At 49.9% G+C, this 23,043-nt stretch overlaps 1 protein-coding gene across 4 annotated transcripts in view; it reads right to left on the bottom strand.

Annotated features, from left to right (window-relative positions):
* The window catches only part of gabbr1b (gamma-aminobutyric acid (GABA) B receptor, 1b), a 35,492-nt gene extending 12,654 nt beyond the window's left edge, over positions 1–22,838 (bottom strand). Inside the window, exons 1-11 of one of the 4 annotated variants that reach the window (XM_085900866.1) lie at positions 22,556–22,838; positions 19,631–19,702; positions 12,055–12,119; positions 11,605–11,743; positions 11,350–11,535; positions 11,210–11,227; positions 5,234–5,400; positions 2,158–2,292; positions 1,290–1,460; positions 693–794; positions 125–190 (exon numbers count right to left, since the gene is read on the bottom strand). In XM_085900866.1, coding sequence (XP_085756992.1) covers positions 125–190; positions 693–794; positions 1,290–1,460; positions 2,158–2,292; positions 5,234–5,400; positions 11,210–11,227; positions 11,350–11,535; positions 11,605–11,743; positions 12,055–12,119; positions 19,631–19,702; positions 22,556–22,619 — 1,185 coding nt within the window. In that variant the 5' untranslated portion in view covers positions 22,620–22,838. Of the gene's footprint in view, positions 1–124; positions 191–692; positions 795–1,289; positions 1,461–2,157; positions 2,293–5,233; positions 5,401–11,209; positions 11,536–11,604; positions 11,744–12,054; positions 12,120–19,630; positions 19,703–22,555 lie in introns of those variants that run through there. The other 3 variants (XR_015062939.1, XM_085900863.1, XM_085900864.1) reach the window with 3 other exon arrangements.
* Between the last annotated feature and the right edge of the window lie 205 nt (positions 22,839–23,043).

Here is a 23,043-nt window from a genome sequence, read left to right as displayed (position 1 = left end):
GAAAATCTCCTTCTCACGGTCTTTAAATGCAGAATCAACGTTTGAAACATTCCGTTTCTTTTTGACGGTGAGCTTGCACGGCCGGCCGATAAATATCAGGAAGGGCAACAAAAAAAAAAACTACCTCGCAAAAGACCTTCCTGGCTTCGGTTTCATAGAAGAGGCCAACAATGATTCGAGCATCCTGACGCTTGAAAGAGGGAGAAAGAAAAGAGAGTCAGTCGCTCAGCCACCCACGCGGCTGGACATGAAAAGAACGCAACAGGCCTCGCGGTGCGCACGGAGAACGGACGGACGGATGCATTTGCTGAACCGCCACTTTCTCTCCCCTGGTGCTGTTGCCATGGTTTCCGTTCCAACAACTAATTAATCCTGCGCATTTAAATCCAGGCCAGCGTTTGTGCCAAGGTCTTTCTTAAGAGAGGCTGAGCGTGTGCACACATGCAGGCAAGGCCAGGAAGGGAGGGAGGGAGGGAAGGAAGGAGGGAGGAAGGAAGGGAGGGAGAGAGGAAGGAAGGGAGGAAGGAAGGAAGGAAGGAAGGCCTCCACATTGGCATCATTCAAATTGGAGGAAATGGAAGCAAATTGGAAACGGAGCCGCGCCGCGTGACACGACGGATTGTGGCCGTCTGTAAATGGCAGCAAGCGGCCGCAGCGTAAAAGAAGTCAGTGTGCTTGAGAATTTGAGGCACCTTCAGGTTTTTGACAGCCACGGCGGGGTCAGTGAGGAAACTCTGCCGAACGCTGATTTCAATGGCAGCCTCCTTCACCCTCTCTTCCAGATCATCCAGGGTCTGTGCAGTGGCATAAAAGGGAGGCCGCAGAAAGTAATCCAAGAAGAAATGACAAGATCAGGCGCTTGTTTACAAAGCTCACCGTGCATGCGTGCGTGCCTGCTTTAGCTAGGAGACAGATAAGGGGAGGTGACAAATAAGGAGCCGCAATAGGGCAGACAAAGGAGCGCTGAGCAAATGGGAAATGAGAAAGAAAGAAAGAAAGAAAGAAAGAAAGAAAGAAAGAAAGAAAGAAAGAAAGAAAGAAAGAAAGAAAGAAAGAAAGAAAGAAAGAAAGAAAGAAAGAAAGAAAGAAAGAAAGAAAGAAACAAACAAACAAACAAACAAACAAACAAACAAAAACAAAACAAGCCTATGTCCTTCTCAAAGTCACCTTGCAACCACAACCATAAATAAGCCTCCTCTCTCTTTATTGTTTGTTGGATCCACTTGGGTCACTCCCTCTTATTGCATGCGTCAACACAACACAACACAACACAACGCTTGATCGCTCACCGATGTAAAAACCTCTGTGGTCTGCTGAATGGTGGCAATCTTGGTCCACTTCCACTTCTGGAAGAGCTGCACTCGAGTGGGGTTGTGCAAGGTGGCCGACGGATGAGTGCGAAAGAAAGTAGGAAAGCGCTGACGATTGGACAGAGCTGGAGAACTGGACCCGTACGATAACTGAGAGGCAAGCAGCAGAAGAAGAAGATTTTCAACCAATGAAGGCAAATCGGGCACAAAAATCAACAAAAGAGCAATTGTTAGACATCCCGCATCCGGATGGCTATTTTGCCAAGGCAAAGAATTTCATCCGAAATGTTTCTCTCTTTATTTGCACTGCTTGGACTTTGGTGGCTCCACCAAATAAATGGCATCTCTACGTGAACAGCCAGCCACGTGAAATGTCAGCTTTGAAGCTTCCCTCCGTGAGTTTCCACATTCTCCGGAAGCTTTGTGGATTTGCCACGGATTCTTTCCGCTCCCTCCCACCGGCCCGTAGACGGGATGCTAAATGTCGTTCAACTACACCGCAGGTGGGAACACGAGCGTGACTAGTGAAGAAATATCCAATTGATGTGAGGCAGGTCTTCACGGAAAGGATCCCCACCTCCTCCGAGCCCCATAGTAGACAATATAGATAGGCGAGCGTTGGGAGACAAATCTGGGTGGAGTAAGGGTTTTTGGTTTCCCCTTTGTGTCAGCGGTAATGAGCAAAGTGCAGGAAGTGATGTCGTTTCAGTGTATTTATATTGCGTCGTTGACTTGATTTACGGCGGGCTGGTTGTAAGTTGCACGAGCCCGGGGAAGAAAGAAAAGGACACTAGCAATGCTTTTCTTGCAGAGACTCCAATTTGCATCAATAAAAGGTGAATCTTACCACGATAAGGTTCCACATGCGAGCGGCCTCAGCCACCAGCGTGGACACTGAGCTGCAGCCGGGCATCAGTACGATCTTGATGGGTTCGGTGTACAGAAGGTCGTAAAGTAGCTTGGTGGCTTCTCCGGGATCGCACTGTTGACACAAGCAGTAAGTACTTTAGTCCTCTCGGGATAGACCAATGGATTGACATAGAAACATGTCAGCTCTCATGGGAAAGCTAGCCCATATGCATTGGCAAGAAAGCCAGGTGAGCCATGTTTCAAGGTCATCTGATGGCTGGCTGGCTGGCTGTAGCCCATATGCATTGGCAAGAAAGCCAGGTGAGCCATGTTTCAAGGTCATCTGATGGCTGGCTGGCTGTAGCCCATATGCATTGGCAAGCAAGCCAGGTGAGCCATGTTTCAAGGTCATCTGATGGCTGGCTGGCGAAAAACATTTAGCCAGCAGTCAAGTTCCATTACCATGCCTGGCTTTCCATTTACAACGAGTAGTAAATGAAAAATCAATAAGCAATTTAAGTGATAATGCTAACGGCATCTTAATCACACACGGGGTTGGCTTTCTCTTGGCTGGCTGGCTTGCTTAGCTGTTCAATCAAGGACCATTGTGTCATGTACGCATGATGTGGAAAGGTTTACTTGGCACATTCATCGGCGTATAGATGGTGTTACGCTGAGCAACACTGCAGTCACGCAGACTGGCCATTCAATTACAGTACAAGCAAGATGACACATTTGATACTTTCAGTGTTGTATCATTGTATCAGTGTTCCATCATTATTAGATGTGTCCACTAAGGGATGAGGTTGTTTTTTTTTTTTTTTTAAAACAATCCATCGTGTTATTTTGTTTTGGATTCCAAATCCCAATGACAAATCTTCTCAGCTGCCAAGCTCAAATTTGGATGATTTTATTTCCCCGCAGTGGACTACCACCCGATAAGGAGGCGGGACGTCATATCGGTGGAAATGTATTCATGAAATTCTAATCACCCAGATGCGGCATATTAATCACTCCGGGTTGAAAAAAAGAGCGCTCCCTGGACACCTGACATGAGCTGGTGGGCTGGGCTGGGCTGGGATATTGCATTGGCAAATATGCAGCTGCCTTGTACCTTGGCCACTTTTCTCAGTCAACCGTTATTTCTTTCATTTTCCATATCGTCTGTAATAAGACATCAGGTGACCCCTTCCATATAGCTCTTTGATATTCATCAAACAATAGCACAAGAGCAACAATCCAAAGCAGGCCGGCAGGCCACGCTCAACTCATCAATTTGGCTGTGGCTGGTTCTGGAGAAGGGAAAATCCTGCCATTAATGCGTGGAGCATTTAACCTTGGCTGGCTGTGCCACAATCAATTTCAACAGCATTGCATCCTCCCAACGCTGGCTTGACCTCGACTCCGTGGTCATGGCGAGGGCCAAGCGGAGCCCATTCGCTCAAGTCCCGTTATCCATTGGACTTGGGCTGGCTGGCTGGGGTTTGATGCCTTTTGGGTTCTTTCAAGCCACTTTAATGGCACAAGCTGTTGTCCCCCAGCGTTTTGAATGTCACGATTGAAGAATCCGCCTGTCAATCAGTCAAATCTCTTGCGCCAACCCACTTAGCGATGACTCTGGGGAAATCACCGGCAGCGGCAGCGGCAGCGGCAGCGGCAGCGGCCCATTCAAATTGGATGCTATAGGTTCCACATGCAAGCCCAGCCACGCATGGCTCCCTTCACCTTTGGGACCCAGCCTCTTACTTCAGCCCCCACGCACAGGACATTGAATCAGCTTTCCTGCAGATGGCGTAGAAGTCCAACATTCTCTGCTCGGTTTAGCGCCTAATGACAACGCTCAGGCGGATTGAGGGAGCGAAGGCGCTATTTGTCAGATGAACCTCAGCGTCGCTTTCCATCCGAAAATCAAGCTTCACTCATCTGCTCTTATTTATCCTGCCGCCGCCGCCGCGCGTGGCCTTTTTTCGGCCAGTCGGAGAGCCCAAATAGCGTTTGTTTGAAGTCAAGTTGCCAAGGTTACTGTTGTCATGCCAATTGACATCCAATGCCACCCAACAGCCTCCTCGCTTCGCCTCTGGCGTTTGAAATGGGGACACAAGTCTGACAAGCCAATCGCCGCGAAAGCAAACCAGCACGTCACGGCGCATTTCCCCGTGCCTTTGTGTCATTCCCAATCATGCTCCTATTTTCTCTCCCTTTTTTAGCAGGGCATCTGGACTGGGAATAAACGACGTCAGCAAGGGCGAGGTGGAGGATTAGGAAAAGGACAAAAACTTCATGCACAGGTGAAACTTTTGAAAGAGGACTGGCTGCTCTTGATCCCAAATATACAAGTCACGTTCTGGGACAAGGCCATTCATCTTCATTGCTGAACAACATAAAAATTATGTCTGCCAATTTGAATAACGAAGCAAGGGAAATCATCAGTCATTCTGTTACACCGTTGTTGAAGTTGTCCAACACCTGGAAATAAAATGGGTACCATTGTGAAAGTCAAATGTTTTCAGCAAAAACCAATTCATTTTCCTCTCGATCCACAATTGTGTTGATTTGTCTCTGTTTTGAATGCCATAAGAGCAACAAAGTGCCTCAACTACTCCAGAGAGTGTTCATCCATCCATCCATCCATCCATCCATCCATCCATCCATCCATCCATCCATCCATCCATCCATCCATCCATCCATCCATCGAGCAGATACATTTCCACGCTACGTGGATTTCCAATTTGGGTAACCTCATCATACTTGGGAAGGTCAGCCAGCCCATTCTGGTTCGCTCTCAGAGCTTATGGAATATTCGAAATGCCTCAAGAACACAATCTTAGAATGTGCTTGAAAAAGAAGAAAAAAAAAACCCCCAATGAAATGCGTATTTCAAACCGTATTTGCTGTGATGGCGAAAATAGATTGGAAAACAACAATACTATTTGACTTTGTAAAATTGGCTGGAAAGAAAGAAAGAAAGAAAGAAAGAAAGAAAGAAAGAAAGAAAGAAAGAAAGAAAGAAAGAAAGAAAGAAAGAAAGAAAGAAAGAAAGAAAGAAAGAAAGAGAGAGAGAGCAAGTTACTCACCATGCTGTCGTAATGTATCAACTCCAGCTCGTAGTCGGGAAGAATATCGGCCCTCTGGTTGACCAGAGCCAAGGCCATCTTAGCGGCGGGGAGGCAGGCTTGCCCTCCGGGCCAGCCTCCGCTCATTGGGAAGAGCGCGCCGATGTATAGCTTCTTCTTGGCCGCAGCTGGATGGGGGCACCACAACATTAGCACAGCCAGGCTCAGGCACCACCGGCCGGGGGCCCGCCCGCTTTGCTGCCCCGCCGGAGCCATGCTATCGGAGCTCCACTTGGGAAAGTTGATCGGACCGCAACGTGTCTCGTGGGAGGGAGTAGGCCAGAAAAATGGATTTCATTTGCCCTTGGAAACGGGCTGGTATTTAAAGGCACTACTCGCAGACACAGCCAATGACAGTTGGCCAAAATGCATCACACGTCCGTTCACCAGCAGGATGGATGGATGGATGGATGGATGGATGGATGGATGGATGGATGGATGGATGGATGGATGGATGGATGGATGGATGGATGGATGGATGGATGGATGGATGGATGGATGGATGGATGGATGGATGGATGACTCAAAGTTCATTCACGGGTGGAAATGCTGGGAAATTCCAGAGCAGAGCAGAGCAGAGCAGAGCAGAACACTTCCAACTTGGATGGATATGAAGTCAGCTGGCTATCAAGCTTCTGAAGCGTTCACGTTTAACAATCAGTGTTGAAAAATAGGGTGAAGGCAATCCATCATGAAGAAAGAAGGCTGCCGAAAGAGTCAGATCCGCTCGGCTCGGCTCGGCTCATCAGCCCGCCTACATTCTGCGCTTTCTGCTCCAAAGGCGCTTTACGACACACGTTGGCACGTTGGCTCGGGAGCGCCCGCCCGTCGCAGCACGCCGGGCGGCATCATCTGTCCAACGTACTCGCTGGCGCAAAGGTGGCCAAATGGGAAAGTATCCCAGAAGATGAACGGGAGAGGAGAACGGACGAGAGAGCAGATCAGATCAGAGCAGCGCAGCTCAACGAGTCCGACTGAGGTTTGACTGCAGCAGCAGCAGAAGCAGCAGCAGCCGCCCGCCCGCCGTGTGTGGGAGCGCGTGAGAGGGGAGGGAGGGAGGGAGAGAGAGAGAGAGAAGAGGAGGAGGAGGAGGGATGTTCTCTCTGTTTCACAAAGCACTTTGAATTTGCAATCCCATAACACAGCCCTGCTCGTTTATCTTAAGCTTCCTGCCCTCAGCACCAAAAAGACTCACACCCAATTGCATGAAATGCTCCTCATGGTCATCCAGAAGGAAATAGGCTTGTCATGTGACGACAGATTGCTCCTATGGGCTGTGATTGAATTCATCGGAGTCGCACTTGTTGCAGCCCTCTCTCCTTTCCTTTGCTTTCCTCTCCTCTTCTCACCAGTGGCAAATGAAGTGGCAAGTCTTAGTGACTTTTCATGGAAAAGCCCAAGAGCATGTTGAAATAGTAAAATATCTCCATGCATATGTAGCCAGTGGAGAAGAATGGCATTTTAAACCATATCTGGGGGTCCAGTCACCTTCAAAAAAGAAACATGGGCACTCTTTTATTTTAATTTTTTTGGAATGTCAAATAAATGTTGGAGGCTGTTTGAAAGCCGCAGTGCCACTTTTTCCATATACTAAGCACCTGGGTGGAGAGCGTAGCTGCTCTCCACTGGCGCTAGCTAATGTGGCCTGATGTTTCTTTCCATCCATCAGTCGCTTATATAAGAAGACAAGCGCATTTGAAACTGTGATCATGAACTAATGAGAAGGGAAAATCTCCAGGCTGAAGTCAAGTCAAGCTCTGCAGAGCTCCATGAATAATGGCTGCCATCTAATAAAAGTATTTATGGTCACTTTATGTCCGTGTTGTTGTTTTTCTTTCTTTTTTTTATCGTGCAACGCCCTGAGCAAAGAAGAACATTGACATGCGGAAGCAACCTGGCTTTGTGTGTGTTTTGGACGGCCGCGATGATCTCAAAAGAAGAAAGTCTGTCTGACTCCGGGGAGATGACTTGAAAAGGGAAAACTTTGATTTGTTTTGGGACAGCAGTCCCGGAACTTTTTCGACACGCCTCGTACAGCGTGTAATAGCCATAATATGATCAAGTATATTTGTAAGAGTAAGATGGCGTACGGCAGCCAGGCATTGCCGCTATGTCGTGCGCAATCTCACGCTGCTGTCTGTCAAAAGCCTGGCGTGGCGTCAGGGTTGACTGCACCAATCCACAACGGTATCCTGGGCTCCGCGCGCAAATCAACTCAGCCTCAGCCTCAGCCTTGGCGATGACAGCGAGAGCACACACAAAAAAAGAAAACAATTCAAGCAAGTGCAAGAAGGCAAACTTCACACAGGAAATGCTTCCTGCCTGCCGACTGGCCGGCCGAGCCAGCGCTTGTCTTCAAAGTGGGCCACGCTCCGCACCATATGAAAGCGCCACCAGTGCAGCCATGAAAGGAAACGACTCTTGCTGCATGAAGGAAGGAAGGCAAACGCTCAAGTAGTGCATTGCGTTGGCCTTGTACTGCTACTGGCTTCACAGAAGAAGCGCTTTTCACCTTGCCGCCTGTCCCTGACATCTGTTTGATGATCACACAAGAAGAGGGACATCGCTGGTGCCACAGTCTTGGTAGGACTCCAGAAGCTGGGGGCTACATCTGATATTCATGGCCTTTGTGTTTGCCACTTCCAAAATAGAGCACGGGCTCTGTGTGACAATGATGTGAGAGAAACAGCTAGCAGCCTGCTTTCACGGACAGCACCACGGACAGCGTTAATGACATGGCTGCATGTCTGCCTGGCTGTGTGGCTGGCTGCATGTCTGCCTGGCTGCATGTCTGCCTGGCTGCCTGCATGGCTGCATGTCTGCCTGGCTGCCTGCATGGCTGCCTGCATGGCTGGCTGGCTGCCTGCCTGCCTGGCTGCCTGCCTGGCTGCCCGCCTGCAAAGCCCTCAATGGATTGGATGGCACGGGTTGCCAGGTCACACGGGCCAGATTGTTGGGCTGCGTTGCGTGGGTTTGCTGGATGACTGCAGTGCGGCACCATCGGCTCAACGCCGCGCCAAGATCCCCGCGGGCCGACGGATGAGATGCTGGAAAAGTGCGAGCGACTACAACGGAGCTCTCCAAAACACAATGGAGGAAGGCAGAGCCATTAGAAGCTGGCTTGCAATGTGACGCTTTTCCCTCTCTCTGGGCTTGGCTTCACTTGACACGTGCTCATTCTGCTCTCTTTCACTCCTTGAGTTTCTCCGCTCTCATTTGGGCCCTCACCTTGTGAACAAAGTAATAATGTTAATGTTATCTGCAGTGTGTCCGTCCATAAAACAATTTCTAATCTCCTTGGCTGTCTGCGGGCATGGCGCTGCCGCTGCTGCTATTTCTGGCGCTCCTATTTATCATGATTACGGTGACTGTGATGTCACTGAAGCCATCGGGGTTTTTTTTCTCTACATCAAATGGAAAGGCCGTCTTTTTTGGGCAAAAAAAAAAAAAAAAGCAACTCATTCTCTGGAGCATCATCGGGAAGGTTTTTAAAAATGTATCTGAAACGGTGTTTCAAAAAGCTATTGTAGGTTCTCATAGACACGTTTGTGCTCAACAGGCTCGGTAGGGCTTGGTTGAAACATCCATCAGCCAAGAACAATGGCACGTGTCATGCATAACATGACTCAATTCAACGAAAAGGTCCACTGATAAGAAACCTGAGTTGGGATTTCAGACCAACTAACTGAACTGACTGACTGACTAACCAACTAACCAAGCAACTAACCCCTACCAAATAGCTGTCAATGTCTGACAAGTCACGCGCATGCACTCGGTCGGGTTGGACGTTGTTCCGCATATCATTATCGCTTTGCCATAAATCTCTTCAAAGCAACGTCAGATCTTGAACGGGCTGGTAAGAAAGTGTTTGGATGCTTTATTTTTGCCAGCCGATTTATTGAGCGTGTTAGCAGAAAATGGCTCGGATAACTTGGATGACACGAGCCCAAAGGCTCTTGTGGCCGGCTGCACATCCTTAATATGCTTACGGGAGATGTTTTCCTCACAGCCGCAGTGATGACAGCTCGCTCGCTCGCTCGCTGGCATTAAGGAACACAAGCGTCTAAATCATCCAAACAGATCCACATACATTATTTATACATCAATATGAAATGCAGTTAAGCCAGGCATATTTTTCTTTCTATTATCTTTACTGGCACGCTGAGTTCATTGCGAAATGCATCTCATTTGATTGTAACAAGCTAATTGTATTAAAAGCTAAGAGGACAGCCATGAAAATTCACAAGATGACTGCTCATTTCCAGTATGGTTGAGCGAAGGTGACTCACGTCGGTACAGTCTATCTACCAATGATAATTCACCAACTTGTTCTGGGCACGTTGGTGCAATAGTGCATCATTCTGAAGGGACCATCAAGTATAGGTAGAACAACATCACACACACACTGGAGTTGTGCCTCAAAAGCATTGCTTTCTTGACGTCCGACCAACCAATCGCAATGTTTTGCCTTTGAGCGGGATTTATAGGCAAGCGCTGGAGGCAGGAAAGACAGAAAAGTCTCCAAACTTTTTCCAAGTACGGCTCGCTGATCAATAAGGGTTCTTTTTGACCAAGCGGCCAGTCTCAACAAAGGCTCGGGATGAACATCAACTTTAGCACAAACTCCCCCCTTCCGGGGGCAAACTTGCCATCCATTAGACTGACTCCATTATTTCGCCTCAGGCTCCTTAACTCGCCCGCTGCATTGCAATCAAACTAAACACACTTTTTTCAAAAAATGGATCATTAAGATGATTATTATTGTGAGTAGTGCCAATAAAGCTGTTTTCGTAAACCAAGCCTGTTGTAAACTGCTAATGAAAGGAAACTCATCTTGGGATTTTGAGTCGTTTGAATTTCTAATTCCAATCAACGGTACCATTTCAGAGAAAGAAAAATGAGATGAATACATCAACACTTATGAACCCTTCATACCGCCCGCCGCCCAATTAAGAACAGACGCACGCACAGATGACAAATTGACCTTTAGCCTCCCGGTTGACAGAGCGGAGGTGGAGGTGCATTGGGATTTACGCTGGAAGTAAAGTCTTAATTAAAAGATGCTAATGCGTGCACAAACACACTCGCGGCTGGGTCCCTCGGTTGAACAATAAGAACCAAATGCCCTCGGGGCAAGGCATTTCTTTTCCCTCATATGGACGCATATAGACTATATCATCATAAGCGTGTGCTGCAGCAAACAACCCATGTATTTGAATATCCATACGGCCAGGCTGCTCTCATTGTGGAAGATCCGCACGCACAAATTGATTTCCTGGAAGCAGAAATCTAAGGGCTGTTCTTTGATTTTACCTCGGCATCCTCTGTGAGTGAGTGAGTGAGTGAGTGAGTGAGTGAGTGAGTGAGTGAGTGAGTGAGTGAGTGAGTGAGTGAGTGAGTGAGTGAGTGAGTGAGTGAGTGAGTGAGTGAGTGAGTGCCCCTTCACTACGAGCTACAGCTAACGTTTGACACACTGGCCGAGCCATTTACCAATCACTCGTGCGTCCCGAGATATTGACGAGAGCACTCTGACGCCGTCGTTTGACTTTGTTTTTTTATCCGAGCTGTGTTTTGGCTCCAGTTTGTCCTTGGTGGGTCATACAGTTATGACCGCCATTGTGAATAATCATGACATTTGAAGTGTTGTGGCTCTGCCTGGCAGACAGAATGAAAAAAGATGGCTGACTCTGTTCTCCCCAAGAAATGGAAATAATGCAACATTGCCACCTCGAGGTACTAGGTGGTATTGCCAGTTGTGCTGAACCCTCAATTTGACTGGGACTTCCAATAAGTATGAAAGGCCACTAGGTGACAGCATCTACAAACGGTGACTGGTACCCAGAAATGGAGTTGGCGTCAACTCCCGCGATGCATCGACTTGTGAAAAGGAAATGCATGCATGCAAGCATTCAATAGAAGGAAGACAAATGCTCCTACCTTTGAAATGTCTGTCATCTGGATCAATGATATGAATGGGCCAAAATGAAAGACAGCACATTTTGTGATGAAGTCCGCTCACTAAAAACGACTGCGAATGGAAAAGAAGGACAAGCAAAGCGTTGCTTTGTTGCGCTTACAGTGACACACGGGTTTGGGCGTGTCCCACTTGCCCAACTTATTGCACTGCGTGGAGTTTGGGCCCATCAACATGAATCCGAGGAGGCAGCTATAGCGCAGCACGGTCCCCTCCACCGGGAGCCCCGGCGGCCACGAAGACACTGCGCCGTTTTCCAAAGACGTCCACACCCGAGGGCATAACGACACTGCGGGCGGGAGAAAGGCGAAGGTTTCGTGAAGGAAGCAAGGAACCAAGGAAGCAAGGTTACACTCACGACATCGGCTCGGCTGGTTGAGGTCCGTCCAGGTGCCAGTGGGCAGACATTTCCTCACCTTGGGTCCCACGATCACACGGTTTCCCCTGCAGATGTACTCGATCTCGTAGTCAACGGGGAGTACCTGCACACTTCGAATCTACACGTACCATTGCAAATAATACGAATGAGCTCGTGGCATTGATGCAATTCGTGGAGAAAAATCAGTACGCTGAAATGAGTATTTTCCTCTTGGGAGAGGAGAACTATTGTTATGGGCTGTTCACCGTGAGTTATGGAATCGCCGTTGTCTTTCCTCAGCCAGCCCGTACCCATATTCAGCTATCTAGCCGATGAACGCGCCAAAGAGTATTTTGATGCCACGAGTCGATGAACAGATACAAATCGGGGTGCGTGCGTGCGTGCGGCTTTCTGCAGTTGTCATCACAAATGGCAGTAAGCATGAATCACCTGCTCCTGTGTAAGGCCTCTGTATCTTATACCACCATCTCTGGGGGGACGGATGATAGCACAACCTACGAGAGTCAGAGATGCACAATCAGGTGTGGCAGTGCAATACGAGGACAAAGCATATCAAGTGGCTCCTGGCGTTACGCTCAGCGCATAGTGCCTTTTGCGCTTATTCTATACTGGCTACCACTTGCAGTGGGCATGCCGACCGCGCCGGGAATAGCAAACAATTGTTGGCCTACAAAACAATGGATGGAGCCTTCCTAAACTAAGCCAGCAGCTACCTTCAGTCTGCTAAACCTGAGCAGCCTTTTAATAAAAAGCCATTACTGTGGAAGGCTGAGGCTGAGGCAGTGCATGATAAAGATGCCACAAGAGGGGGAAGAAATATGCCAGAAGAATGGGAACAGACTCTTTGATGAAGAGGTCAGTCCAGCTTTGATGGAGATGCGGAGTGACCTTGACACGCACCCCTGGCTCTCGCCGCCTTATATACAGCACAGAGGGGGGAAAAAAGACAAAGATCAATCAATCCGGAAGCATGCAGTACGGGGCTCCGTGCGTGCTGCCATTTCTTGTCCGGAAGCACGCAGTACGGGGCTCCGTGCGTGCTGCCATTTCTTGTCCTAGATTGACTGCGAAGCACAATTTGATTCAAAGCCAGTTCTTCCTCGGGAATGAGTCAGCCATTTGCAGGCAGCCTGTGGCGCCGTACACGTTGAAGCAAATGCTGAACATCCGTTTCATTAAATCGTGGGGAAAGAGCACTGGACGTGACGACCTCGCAACACCATGATGAGCACAAAGAGGAAGTGGCAGCTCTCTAATCTGACAGCAGGTTTGTGTGTGCATTACACGGCTGGGACAGCTGCCTACCTGCCTGCCTGCCTGCATCAGTGCTTTCACTCCCACTGAAAAGCCTCATCATAATAAGCGGGATGACTTTACAGCCTGTGTTCATTAACTTCTCCGTCGCCTCGCATAGGTGGGTGGATGGATGGATGGATGGATGGATGGATGGATGGATGGATGGATGGATGGATGGATGGATGGATGGATGGATGGATGGATGGATGGATGGATGTGGCTGGCATTTCTATAGAGGCACGAAATGGCCCTCCACCTCGCCTCCATGACGGCTCGCCACCTGACTTTCATGCCAAGAGGCCGACTGATGTAAGAGACGGAAAGGTCCGGACTGTTGTGCCACTCATCCCCAGTCAGCCCAGCACAGGTGTGGCTCATCTCAATCAACCAAGCTGTTCCAGATCATCTCGTCAGAGGCTGTCTACAAAACCCCCTGAGAGACAGTGCTCGACGCTTCGACGTTAACCTTCCGTGGTCAGCGCTCAACTCCACGTCAAACCAGTGTCTCCTCCCTCCAATCCACCTTGGATCACCTTTTCGTGAGAGAAGTAAATATATTATTTTTTGCCCTGAAACCTCAGTCTGCCCTTTGTCACCGGTTCTGTTCATAATTTTTATGGACAGAATTTCTAGGCGCAGCCGAGGCGTTGAGGGGGTCCGGTTTGGGGACCTCAGCATCGCGTCACTGCTTTTTGCAGATGATGTGGTGCTGTTGGCTTCTTCAGTCAGTGATCTCCAGCTCTCACTGGAGCGGTTCGCAGCCGAGTGTGAAGCGGTCGGGATGAGGGTCAGCACCTCCAAATCCGAGTCCATGGTCCTCGGTCGGAAAAGGGTGGAATGCCCTCTCCGGATCGAGGATGAGATCCTGCCCCAAGTGGAGGAGTTCAAGTATCTTGGGGTCTTGTTCACGAGTGAGGGTAGGATGGAGCGCGAGATCGACAGGCGGATCGGTGCAGCGTCGGCAGTAATGCGGACTCTGTACCGATCCGTCGTGGTGAAGAGAGAGCTGAGCCAAATGGCAAAGCTCTCGATTTACCGGTCGATCTACACTCCTACCCTCACCTATGGTCACGAGCTATGGGTCGTGACCGAAAGAACGAGATCCAGGATACAAGCGGCTGAAATGAGTTTCCTCCGCAGGGTGTCCGGGCTCTCCCTTAGAGATAGGGTGAGAAGTTCGGTCATCCGGGAGAGACTCGGAGTAGAGCCGCTGCTCCTCCACGTTGAAAGGAGCCAGATGAGGTGGCTCGGGCATCTCATCAGGATGCCTCCTGGACGCCTCCCTGGGGAGGTGTTCCGGGCATGTCCCACCGGTAGGAGACCCCGGGGTCGACCCAGGACGCGGTGGAGAGACTGTCTCTCGGCTGGCCTGGGAACGCCTTGGGATCCCCCGGGATGAGCTGGAGGAAGTGGCTGGGGAGAGGGAGGTCTGGGAGTCCCTCCTAAAGCTGCTGCCCCCGCGACCCGACCCCGGATAAGCGGAAGAAGATGAAGGTGATGAAGAAACCTCAGTCTCTGTGTCTTGTCTCCTGGGTCCTCGGCACTTTTGGCTCACCACCCCAGCTGAGCGTAACAGAACGTCGAAGCCATCATGAGCCAAGCCGGGACCCCGGGGGCCGGGCAGCCAAGATCATCCGATTTACGTGAGTTGGTTTTTGGTCAAGCTAAAGAGATCTCCTCACTGCAGCAAGAATTAAATAAGGCTTTCCCGACCGTCCTGTCTCAAATCACTGCTCTGGAGAGGACGTCTCAAACCACAGTCGGTTCTGTGGCAACACTTTCCAACCAAGTGCAGTCTGTTGCAGGAGCTCTATCGGGCATTCAACGGTCCCTGGATGCACTTACAGCCCGTGCCTCGGCCGAAGGAAATCCCGCTCCCATTCATGGCCCTGCCTCTGCTTCCAACCAACAACCCAGCCCTGTCCTTCCCAACCCACAGCAGTCTCAGTCCGAGCCTGGCTTAGTCAGCCCTAGGCCTTTCAACGGTGACTTCAATCGGAGCAGAGGTTTTTTGGCACAATGTGAGTTACTTTTTACCCATCAGCCCTCTAAATATTCCTCTGACGGGTCTAAAATTGCTTTTGTCATGTCCCTTCTGGTCGAGGATGCCCTCCGCTGGGCTATCGCGGCAGTTGAGAACAACCCAGTTTTTTTTACCGACTACTCACAGTTCAAGAGTGAGTTTCGGGCTGTGTTTGATCACCCTGCAGATGGTCAAGATGCTTCTAGCCGCCTGCTGGTTATCCGCCAGGGGTCACGTTCAGTGGCTCAATATACGCTGGAATTTCGGATCCTTGCTGCAGAGAGCCGTTGGAATGACCAAGCCCTCCTCAGTGTCTTTCGCAAGGGGCTGAGTGATTCTATTAAGGACCTCATTGTCCGTGACAGCCCGGAGACCCTCAACGAACTAATATCCCTGGCTCTCAAGATGGACGCACGACTTCAGGAGCGCCGTACAGACCGAGCCCACCGTAGCCCCCTACAGTCTGTTCCCCGTCGTTTTGCTTCTGTGTTCCCCACCTCACCTTCCAGGCCAACTCCTCATACTCAGGACCCTATGCTTCCCCCGTTCCTATCTACTTCAGGGTCTGGGGAGCCCATGGAGGTTGGCCGATCACGGATCTTGCCAGCAGAAAGGCAGCTGAGGCTGAGCAATGATCAATGTTTCTACTGTGGAGAATCAGGACATTTCGTCCGGTCCTGCCCAACCCGCCCAAAAGGCCCAGCTCGCCAGTAGGGGCTATACTGGTAAGCAACACCACCATTCCCCAGCCCAAGGTTTGTTCCAACCGTCTTTTCCCCGCAACCCTGGCCTGGGGCAAAGAAACATTGTCCGTTAGTGCACTTATTGATTCTGGTGCGGACGAGAGCCTTATGGACATTTCCTTAGCACGCCAGGCGAGAATTCCTTTGGTTCCCTTAGATCACTCCCTGTCTCCCAGAGCCATCGATGGTCACTCATTAGGAACCATTTCCTTCTCCAATGAACCTCTTATGCTCACGCTCTCAGGGAATCATACTGAGCCCATCCGTTTTTTTGTCCTTCATGCCCCTACTGCTCCCTTGATATTGGGGAGACCTTGGTTGGAGAGGCATGAACCTCACATCTCCTGGGCCTCTGGTCGGATTTTGGGATGGAGCACAGCCTGTCATGCGACCTGTCTATGCTCTGCCCTTTCACCTCCAAGTAGTCCCAGACCCATGCCCGTAACCCCTGATATCTCTGGAGTTCCAAGTATTTACCATGACCTTGCCTCAGTATTTAGTAAGGATAAAGCCCTTTTGCTTCCCCCTCACCGGCCGTACCACTGTGCGATCGACCTCCTTCCCGGGGCGCCCTATCCTAAGGGGTGGCTCTACAACATCTCCCTTCCAGAGAAGGAGGCGATGTGCAATTATGTTGCAGAGTCCCTGCTCTCAGGTTTCATAAGACAATCATCTCCCTTAGGGGCAGGTTTTTTTTTTTGTGGCCAGGAAGGATGGTGGCCTGAGACCTTGCATTGACTACCGTGGTCTTAATGACATCACAGTGAAAAACAAGTACCCTTTGCCCCTTATTAGTTCCACTTTTGAGCCTCTTACTCATGCCCGGGTGTTCACCAAGCTAGATCTCCGCAACGCCTACCACTTAGTCCGGATCTGAGAGGGCGACGAATGGAAGACAGCTTTCAACACCCATCTCGGCCATTTTGAGTACCTTGTGATGCCTTTTGGCTTGTCCAACGCACCAGCGGTTTTCCAATGCCTGGTAAATGATGTGTTAAGAGACATGTTGAACATCTTTGTGGTGGTGTACCTGGACGACATCCTCATCTTCTCCAGGTCATTGAAGGAACACCACCAGCATGTGCGTTTGGTTCTCCAGCGGCTGTTGGAGAATCGCCTGTTCATTAAAGCCGAGAAGTGTGTCTTCCACTCTGACTCTGTAACGTACCTGGGAAACATAGTGGAGGCTGGACGGATGAGTGTCGATCCCTCCAAAGTCAAGGCTGTGGAGGAGTGGCCGTGTCCTACCAACCGGACTCAGTTCAGACGCTTCCTGGGTTTCGCAGGCTTCATACGCAGCTTCATCAAGGGATATAGGCAAATTGCTGCCCCTCTCAATGCCCTGACCTCCATCACACGCCCTTTTTCCTGGACGCCCGAAGCCGAGACGGCCTTCACCAGACTCAAGGGTCTGTTCTCTTCAGCTCCAGTGCTCGTCCACCCTGACCCTGAGAGACAACTCATTGTGGAAGTGGATGCTTCTGATACGGGCGTTGGGGCAGTCCTCTCCCAGCGGTCGGAGGAGGATCAGAAGGTGCATCCGTGCGCTTATTTCTCTAGAAGTTACGACCCAGCGGAGAGGAACTATGATGTGGGAAACAAGGAGCTGCTGGCGGTCCATGATGCCCTGAGGGAGTGGAGACACTGGTTGGAGGGAGCAAAGCTGCCTTTTGTCGTGTGGTCAGATCACAAGAACCTGATCTACTTAAGAACAGCAAAAAGGCTCAACTCCAGGCAGGCCCGCTGGGCTCTGTTCTTAAGCCGGTTTGATTTCACTCTCACATACCGCCCAGGGTCAAAGAACGTCAGAGCTGACGCCCTTTCCCGTCAGTTCCCTGATGAGGGCCCTGCTGTCCCGGAGATATCCGACACCATCCTTCTTCCTGCCCGTGTGGTTGGGGCAATCTCCTGGCCCATAGATTCTGTTGTAATGGAGGCCCTGCAAGCCCAACCTGACCCTGGAAATGGACCCCCGAACAGGCAGTTTGTTCCAGATGCTGCCCGTCCTCGAGTGTTAGAGTGGGGTCACTCCAGCCATGTTTCATGTCACCCCGGAGAGCGCCGGACAGCGGAGTTCGTCGGCCGGAGATTCTGGTGGCCCACCCTTAAGAAGGATGTCAAGGAGTATGTCGCTGCCTGCACCGTCTGTGCCCGTAGTAAGGCTTCCCATCGCCCTCCAGCAGGCCTCCTACAACCTCTTCCTGGGCTAAGTACCTAGCCTGGGTTGAGTATTCCCTCAACACATTGGAGAGCTCTGCCACCGGAATGTCACCATTTCAATGCTCTCTGGGTTACCAGCCTCCCTTGTTTCCACAGCAGGAACTGGAGGTGGCAGTTCCATCCACCAGGGCCCACCTCCGCCGGTGTCGACACATCTGGAGGACTGCTCGGGCTGCGCTACTCCGTGCCTCAGTACGATCTCAGCGTGGTGCTAACCGGCGGAGGAGGCATGCCCCGGTTTACCAGCCTGGCCAGAAAGTTTGGGTATTGGCCCGGGACTTGCCCCTCCAAACCTCTCAGATGTCTACCCGCAAGTTGAACCCTTGGTTTGTCGGTCCCTACACCGTGGACCGCATCATCGGCCCTTCCGCAGTGCGTCTGAATCTCCCTCCTGCTCTCAAAGTGCACCCAGTTTTCCATGTGTCCCAGCTGAAGCCAGTTGCCACCAGTCCCCTGGCACCGGCGGTTTCTGCTCCCCCGCCATCTCGAGTACTGGCTGATGGTGATCCTGTTTGGTCGGTTCGTAAACAGCTGGCCGTCCGTCGCCGGGAAAGAGGCTTCCAGTTCTTGGTAGACTGGGAGGGCTTCGGCCCTGAAGACTGTAGCTGGGTGCCCAGGTCCTACCTTGCTGACCCTTCGTTGGATGACTTCTACCGGGACAATCCAGGTGCCCTGGGACGGTCGTCCGGTGCCTCCCCTCGGGGGGTACTGTTGTGCCACTCATCCCCAGTCAGCCCAGCACAGGTGGGGCTCATCTCAATCAACCAAGCTGTTCCAGATTATCTCGTCAGAGGCTGTCTACAAAACCCCCTGAGAGATAGTGCTCGACGCTTCGACGTAAACCTCCCGTGGTCAGCGCTCAACTCTACGTCAAACCAGTGTCTCCTCCCTCCAATCCACCTTGGATCACCTTTTCGTGAGAGAAGTAAATATATTATTTTTTGCCCGGAAACCTCAGTCTCTGTGTCTTGTCTCCTGGGTCCTCGGCACATTTGGCTCACCACCCCAGCTGAGCGTAACACGGACCCCAATATGGAATGTTGAACACAAATGAAACCGTGCGGATAAAGCCCACGTGCAGAAAAAAAATGGTTTGGAATGCCCGTGCCAACGTTGGATATTAAGAAAAGAGAAAACGGGAGGACTTTAGCAAGTCCCGTGTCGCTTGTGGAAGTGGCGCAGAGTGATTAGCGTCGGGCGGGCGCACAAAAGAAGGGAAAGAAATGGCAGAAGAAGATTGAGCAAATGTGGTGAGGACTGATGAGATAAGATGAGAGCGAGGGAGGCCACAAAGGAAGGAGAAGGAGAAGCAGAGTTGCCTTGGAACAACCTAGAGACAGACAAAGACGTTTCCTGACAAGTGAGCAAAAGGTGGAGGATTTGGAAGGAGCAAATGGCGGAGCAAGACCATCAAATGGACGCGCAAGCCTTTTGGTTTTCGGATTATGGAAAGAAACAACCAAAAAATGAAGCCATCAGTGAAGCCTGAGTTGCATTTGCAAACTCGATTGTCCATGTCACGCACAGACACAACTCATTACACGTGGCAAACAGGCAATGTCTCGGAAAGAACTTCATTCATTCATTCATTCGGTCAATGTGATGAATCAAAGCTGAGATGGCAGTGCCAGGGATGTTGACAGCTCAAGTCAACATTTCTGCAAACTCTGCTGCTGCTGCAGTGACATTGTCCCAAAACAAATTGGGAGGGAGGGGTTATTACCAGCAGATGTATTGTGTGCAGATGCGCTGAGTAAGGGCCACGCAAGAAGAAATAACGCCACCATCTTTCCACCTGGAAGAAAAAACAAAAAACAAAAGCAAGAGCAGGCATTGAGTGTAAAGGGACAATTTGACACGAGCTGCCAGCCAGCCAGCCAGCACGCACTAGTTCCGTCTCAGAATAAACAACACTTCCGACAACAAGAAGAACAACAATGCACCGCGCGCGTCTGCTCATTCTCATGCAAATGAGGCTCAGGCTCATTGTCATTGCATTTGAACAATTCAACAATACTTCACTTCGGAGCGACTGCCTCTCAAAGTCACAGGAAGTATTAGGAAGTATTATTAAATTGGAAGTATACTTCCTATATGTAGTCCATTGTATTTTCAATACTGGTCTCAATCTATGGGATTGTTCCCTGGAAGAGCAGTCACAGTATATATAGATGTATTGACAGCCAGGACTGCATGAAAATGAGCAATATGAACAGCTAGCCCCTGGCTGGCTGGCTGCAAGAAGACAAATGTGACAAATGGCAATCAGAGAGCAAGGAGAGCGTGCGCCACTTTTACCCGGCTCTTCTTGTGTGGAGATTGGAAAATGCCTCCGGCCTGCATTTCTCCGACAATGGGATGCTGCAAATGCTACCATTCCATTTGTGTACACAACACCAAAGATTGTTGGACTTTGTTCCAAAACATTTGCAGGGAAGTGAACACAGGAAGAAGAAAAAAAAATCAGTGTCCTCCTCTGACTGCAAAAGGCAGCAAATCTGGCGATTGCTGTTGCCTAGCAACCACCATTCACATCCACTCTCTCTCTCTCTTTCTTTCTCTTTCTCCTTCTCCTGTGTGTGGATTAGGCACCAATGATGGTTTGTCTTGTATGGTTCCCATCACAGCTTGTCACCGCAAGCCCCAGCCTCATTGACAGGATGAAGAAAAAAAAACATTGACAGGATGCCCTGGCTATTTATTGCTAACGTCTAAACCAGCATGCTAACATCAAGCTGATTTATGCTGAGCTATAATCCTTAACTCAAATCAATTCAAAAGCAAATGGTTGGTGAGGCACGGACGCAATGTTCTTCCTTCTTTCTTTCTTTCTTTCTTTCTTTCTTTCTTTCTTTCTTTCTTTCTTTCTTTCTTTCTTTCTTTCTTTCTTTCATAGCAAAGTGCAGCCAGCAGTTGAAAGCGCAATCTTTCTTGAGCAGCAAAGTGCAGCCAAAAACGCCGCAACCTTTGGAAAGGAAGACCTTGCCTCAAAGTGAAACATACCATCGTTGGGGGCAAATGTAACCCAAGCAATAAACAATAGCGGTGAAGCTAAGCATAAATCAGCAGAAATGAGCCTCACCGCTCGCTCGCTCGCTGCCTGCCTGCGTGGCTGCCTGCAACCCTTGTGACGACGGATCGGCCCTGAGGCAGCGCAGCAAATCTTACCCCAGCCAGCTGAGAGCACAAACGAAAAAAAAAACGAAAGCTGACAAGGAATGGAAGCATTTCAAAGAACAAAGGCCACAAAGTTGATCTCCTAAAGTACCTGCGAGGATGAAGGAGGAGAAAAGTCCTCAAGCCAAAGTCACCATTTCATCTCATCTGCTAGTTCCATCACATCCAATTCAAGCCTTTCCCCCCCCTGGCGCTCTGTTGTTGATTCATTCGTCTTTACATATTCACTTTGAAGTCAAAATGCAGCAGGAGATTTCTGGCAAATACAAACTCCATTCAAAGTGTCCGATTGAAGAAAATAAATAGTATGTTCTTCTACCTTCTCCATATCCCCAACACCAAGCTGCGTACCATGGGCGACCGGGCCTTCTGCCATGCAGCCCCCACACTGTGGAACTCCCTCCCCGACCACCTTAGAGCACCCCAATCCACTGACTCTTTCAAAACCGGACTTAAAACTCACTTCTTTAATTTGGCATTTCTGTGATTCCTGTTTTTATATCCTGGTTGTCGTCCAGTTGTTTTATACTTGTCCTTGCTTTTTATTCTTGTTTTTACTTGCCATGTAGCACTTTGAGATTCCTCCGAATATAAAGTGCGTTATAAATATAATTTATTATTATTATTATTATTATTATTATTATTATGTGGCATTGGTGGCACACTTGATTTCATGTCAAAAACAAGTTGGAATGAAACATTTCTGACCAATTCAATTGTTCTTATGATAGTTGAATTGACCTGCTGACTGATTGATTGAGTTGAAGGAGTGCAGTTTAGGCTTGAAACAGCGCCAGAGTTGGACGGACGGACGGACGGACGGACGTATGCAGTGAGTTGAAGGGCGGGCGTCAGTGGAAAAGAGAATAGTACAGCATTTGACTTGTCTTGTCTCTCTCTGGATGTTTCACTTGAGGCAGGCACATGATTAGATCTCATTAAGCACGAACAACTTCCGTCCGTCCGTCCGTTGTCGTCAGCTGCACCGGCCATCGCGCGCACGGACGTCACTATGGAGAAGAGCAACGCCCGCCCACGCGTCTACTCGCGCTGCCTGCCTGCCTGCCTGCCTGCATCGTGGGCTTGTCTCATTCAGGTGAGAAAGAGAGCGCACGTGCAGGGAAGCGGGCGGGCGTGCGAGCGAGCGAGCGAGTGCTTCATTACAGCGAGAGCGAGCGGGCGGGCATCCGCGCCTTCAAACCTACGAGCACGTTCGAACGTGCTCCAAACGTGTCGCTAAAATCACAACAGCGACAAATCTCGGACGGCAACACACGTCAAGTGTCAAAGTGTGCTGCAAACCTATGCCACACACAGACACACACACACACACACACAGACACACACACACACACACACACACACACACACACACACACACACACACACACACACACACACACACACACACACACACACACACACACACACACACACAAGTCCAAAGTTGAACAGCCGCAATTGTACTCACAAGAAGCATCGGGCGGCCGGATGAGCAGACTGACATCGATTGAGTGAAGGCTCCGTGGCTGCATTGCATTGAGTGCAAAAGTGGCTCCCGTGGACAATTAGGAAGGGACGCAAGCCCAACTCGTAGCGCGCTTGCTCCCTCCCTCCTTGCGTGCGTGGCCCGAATGAAATCCTGCCGCCTGCTCGCTCGCTCGCTCAATCTGGTTCACTTTCCACAAAATGCGTCGATTTTACACACAATCACACAATAACAAACATTTGACAGACACACATACACAGCGTTTGACTACCGTGGATCTTCTGCCCCCCCCCCTTTCCTTCCTCTCCTTCCCCATACCTCGCTCGCTCGCTCGCTGATGACGTCACTGAGAATTTCGGCCGCAGATAACGTATTCAGAAGGGGTTGTGTAAAAAAAAAAATCAAATGCAAATACAACACAAAATCCAAAAGCAAAGCCATTTTGGAATGTTTCCATGACGCACAATTCA

Source organism: Syngnathus leptorhynchus, chromosome 20, assembly GCF_054491065.1.
Source record: "Syngnathus leptorhynchus isolate UIUO chromosome 20, UIUO_Slep, whole genome shotgun sequence".
Lineage (NCBI taxonomy): Eukaryota > Metazoa > Chordata > Actinopteri > Syngnathiformes > Syngnathidae > Syngnathus > Syngnathus leptorhynchus.
This window is presented reverse-complemented; position numbering and strand designations above follow the sequence as displayed.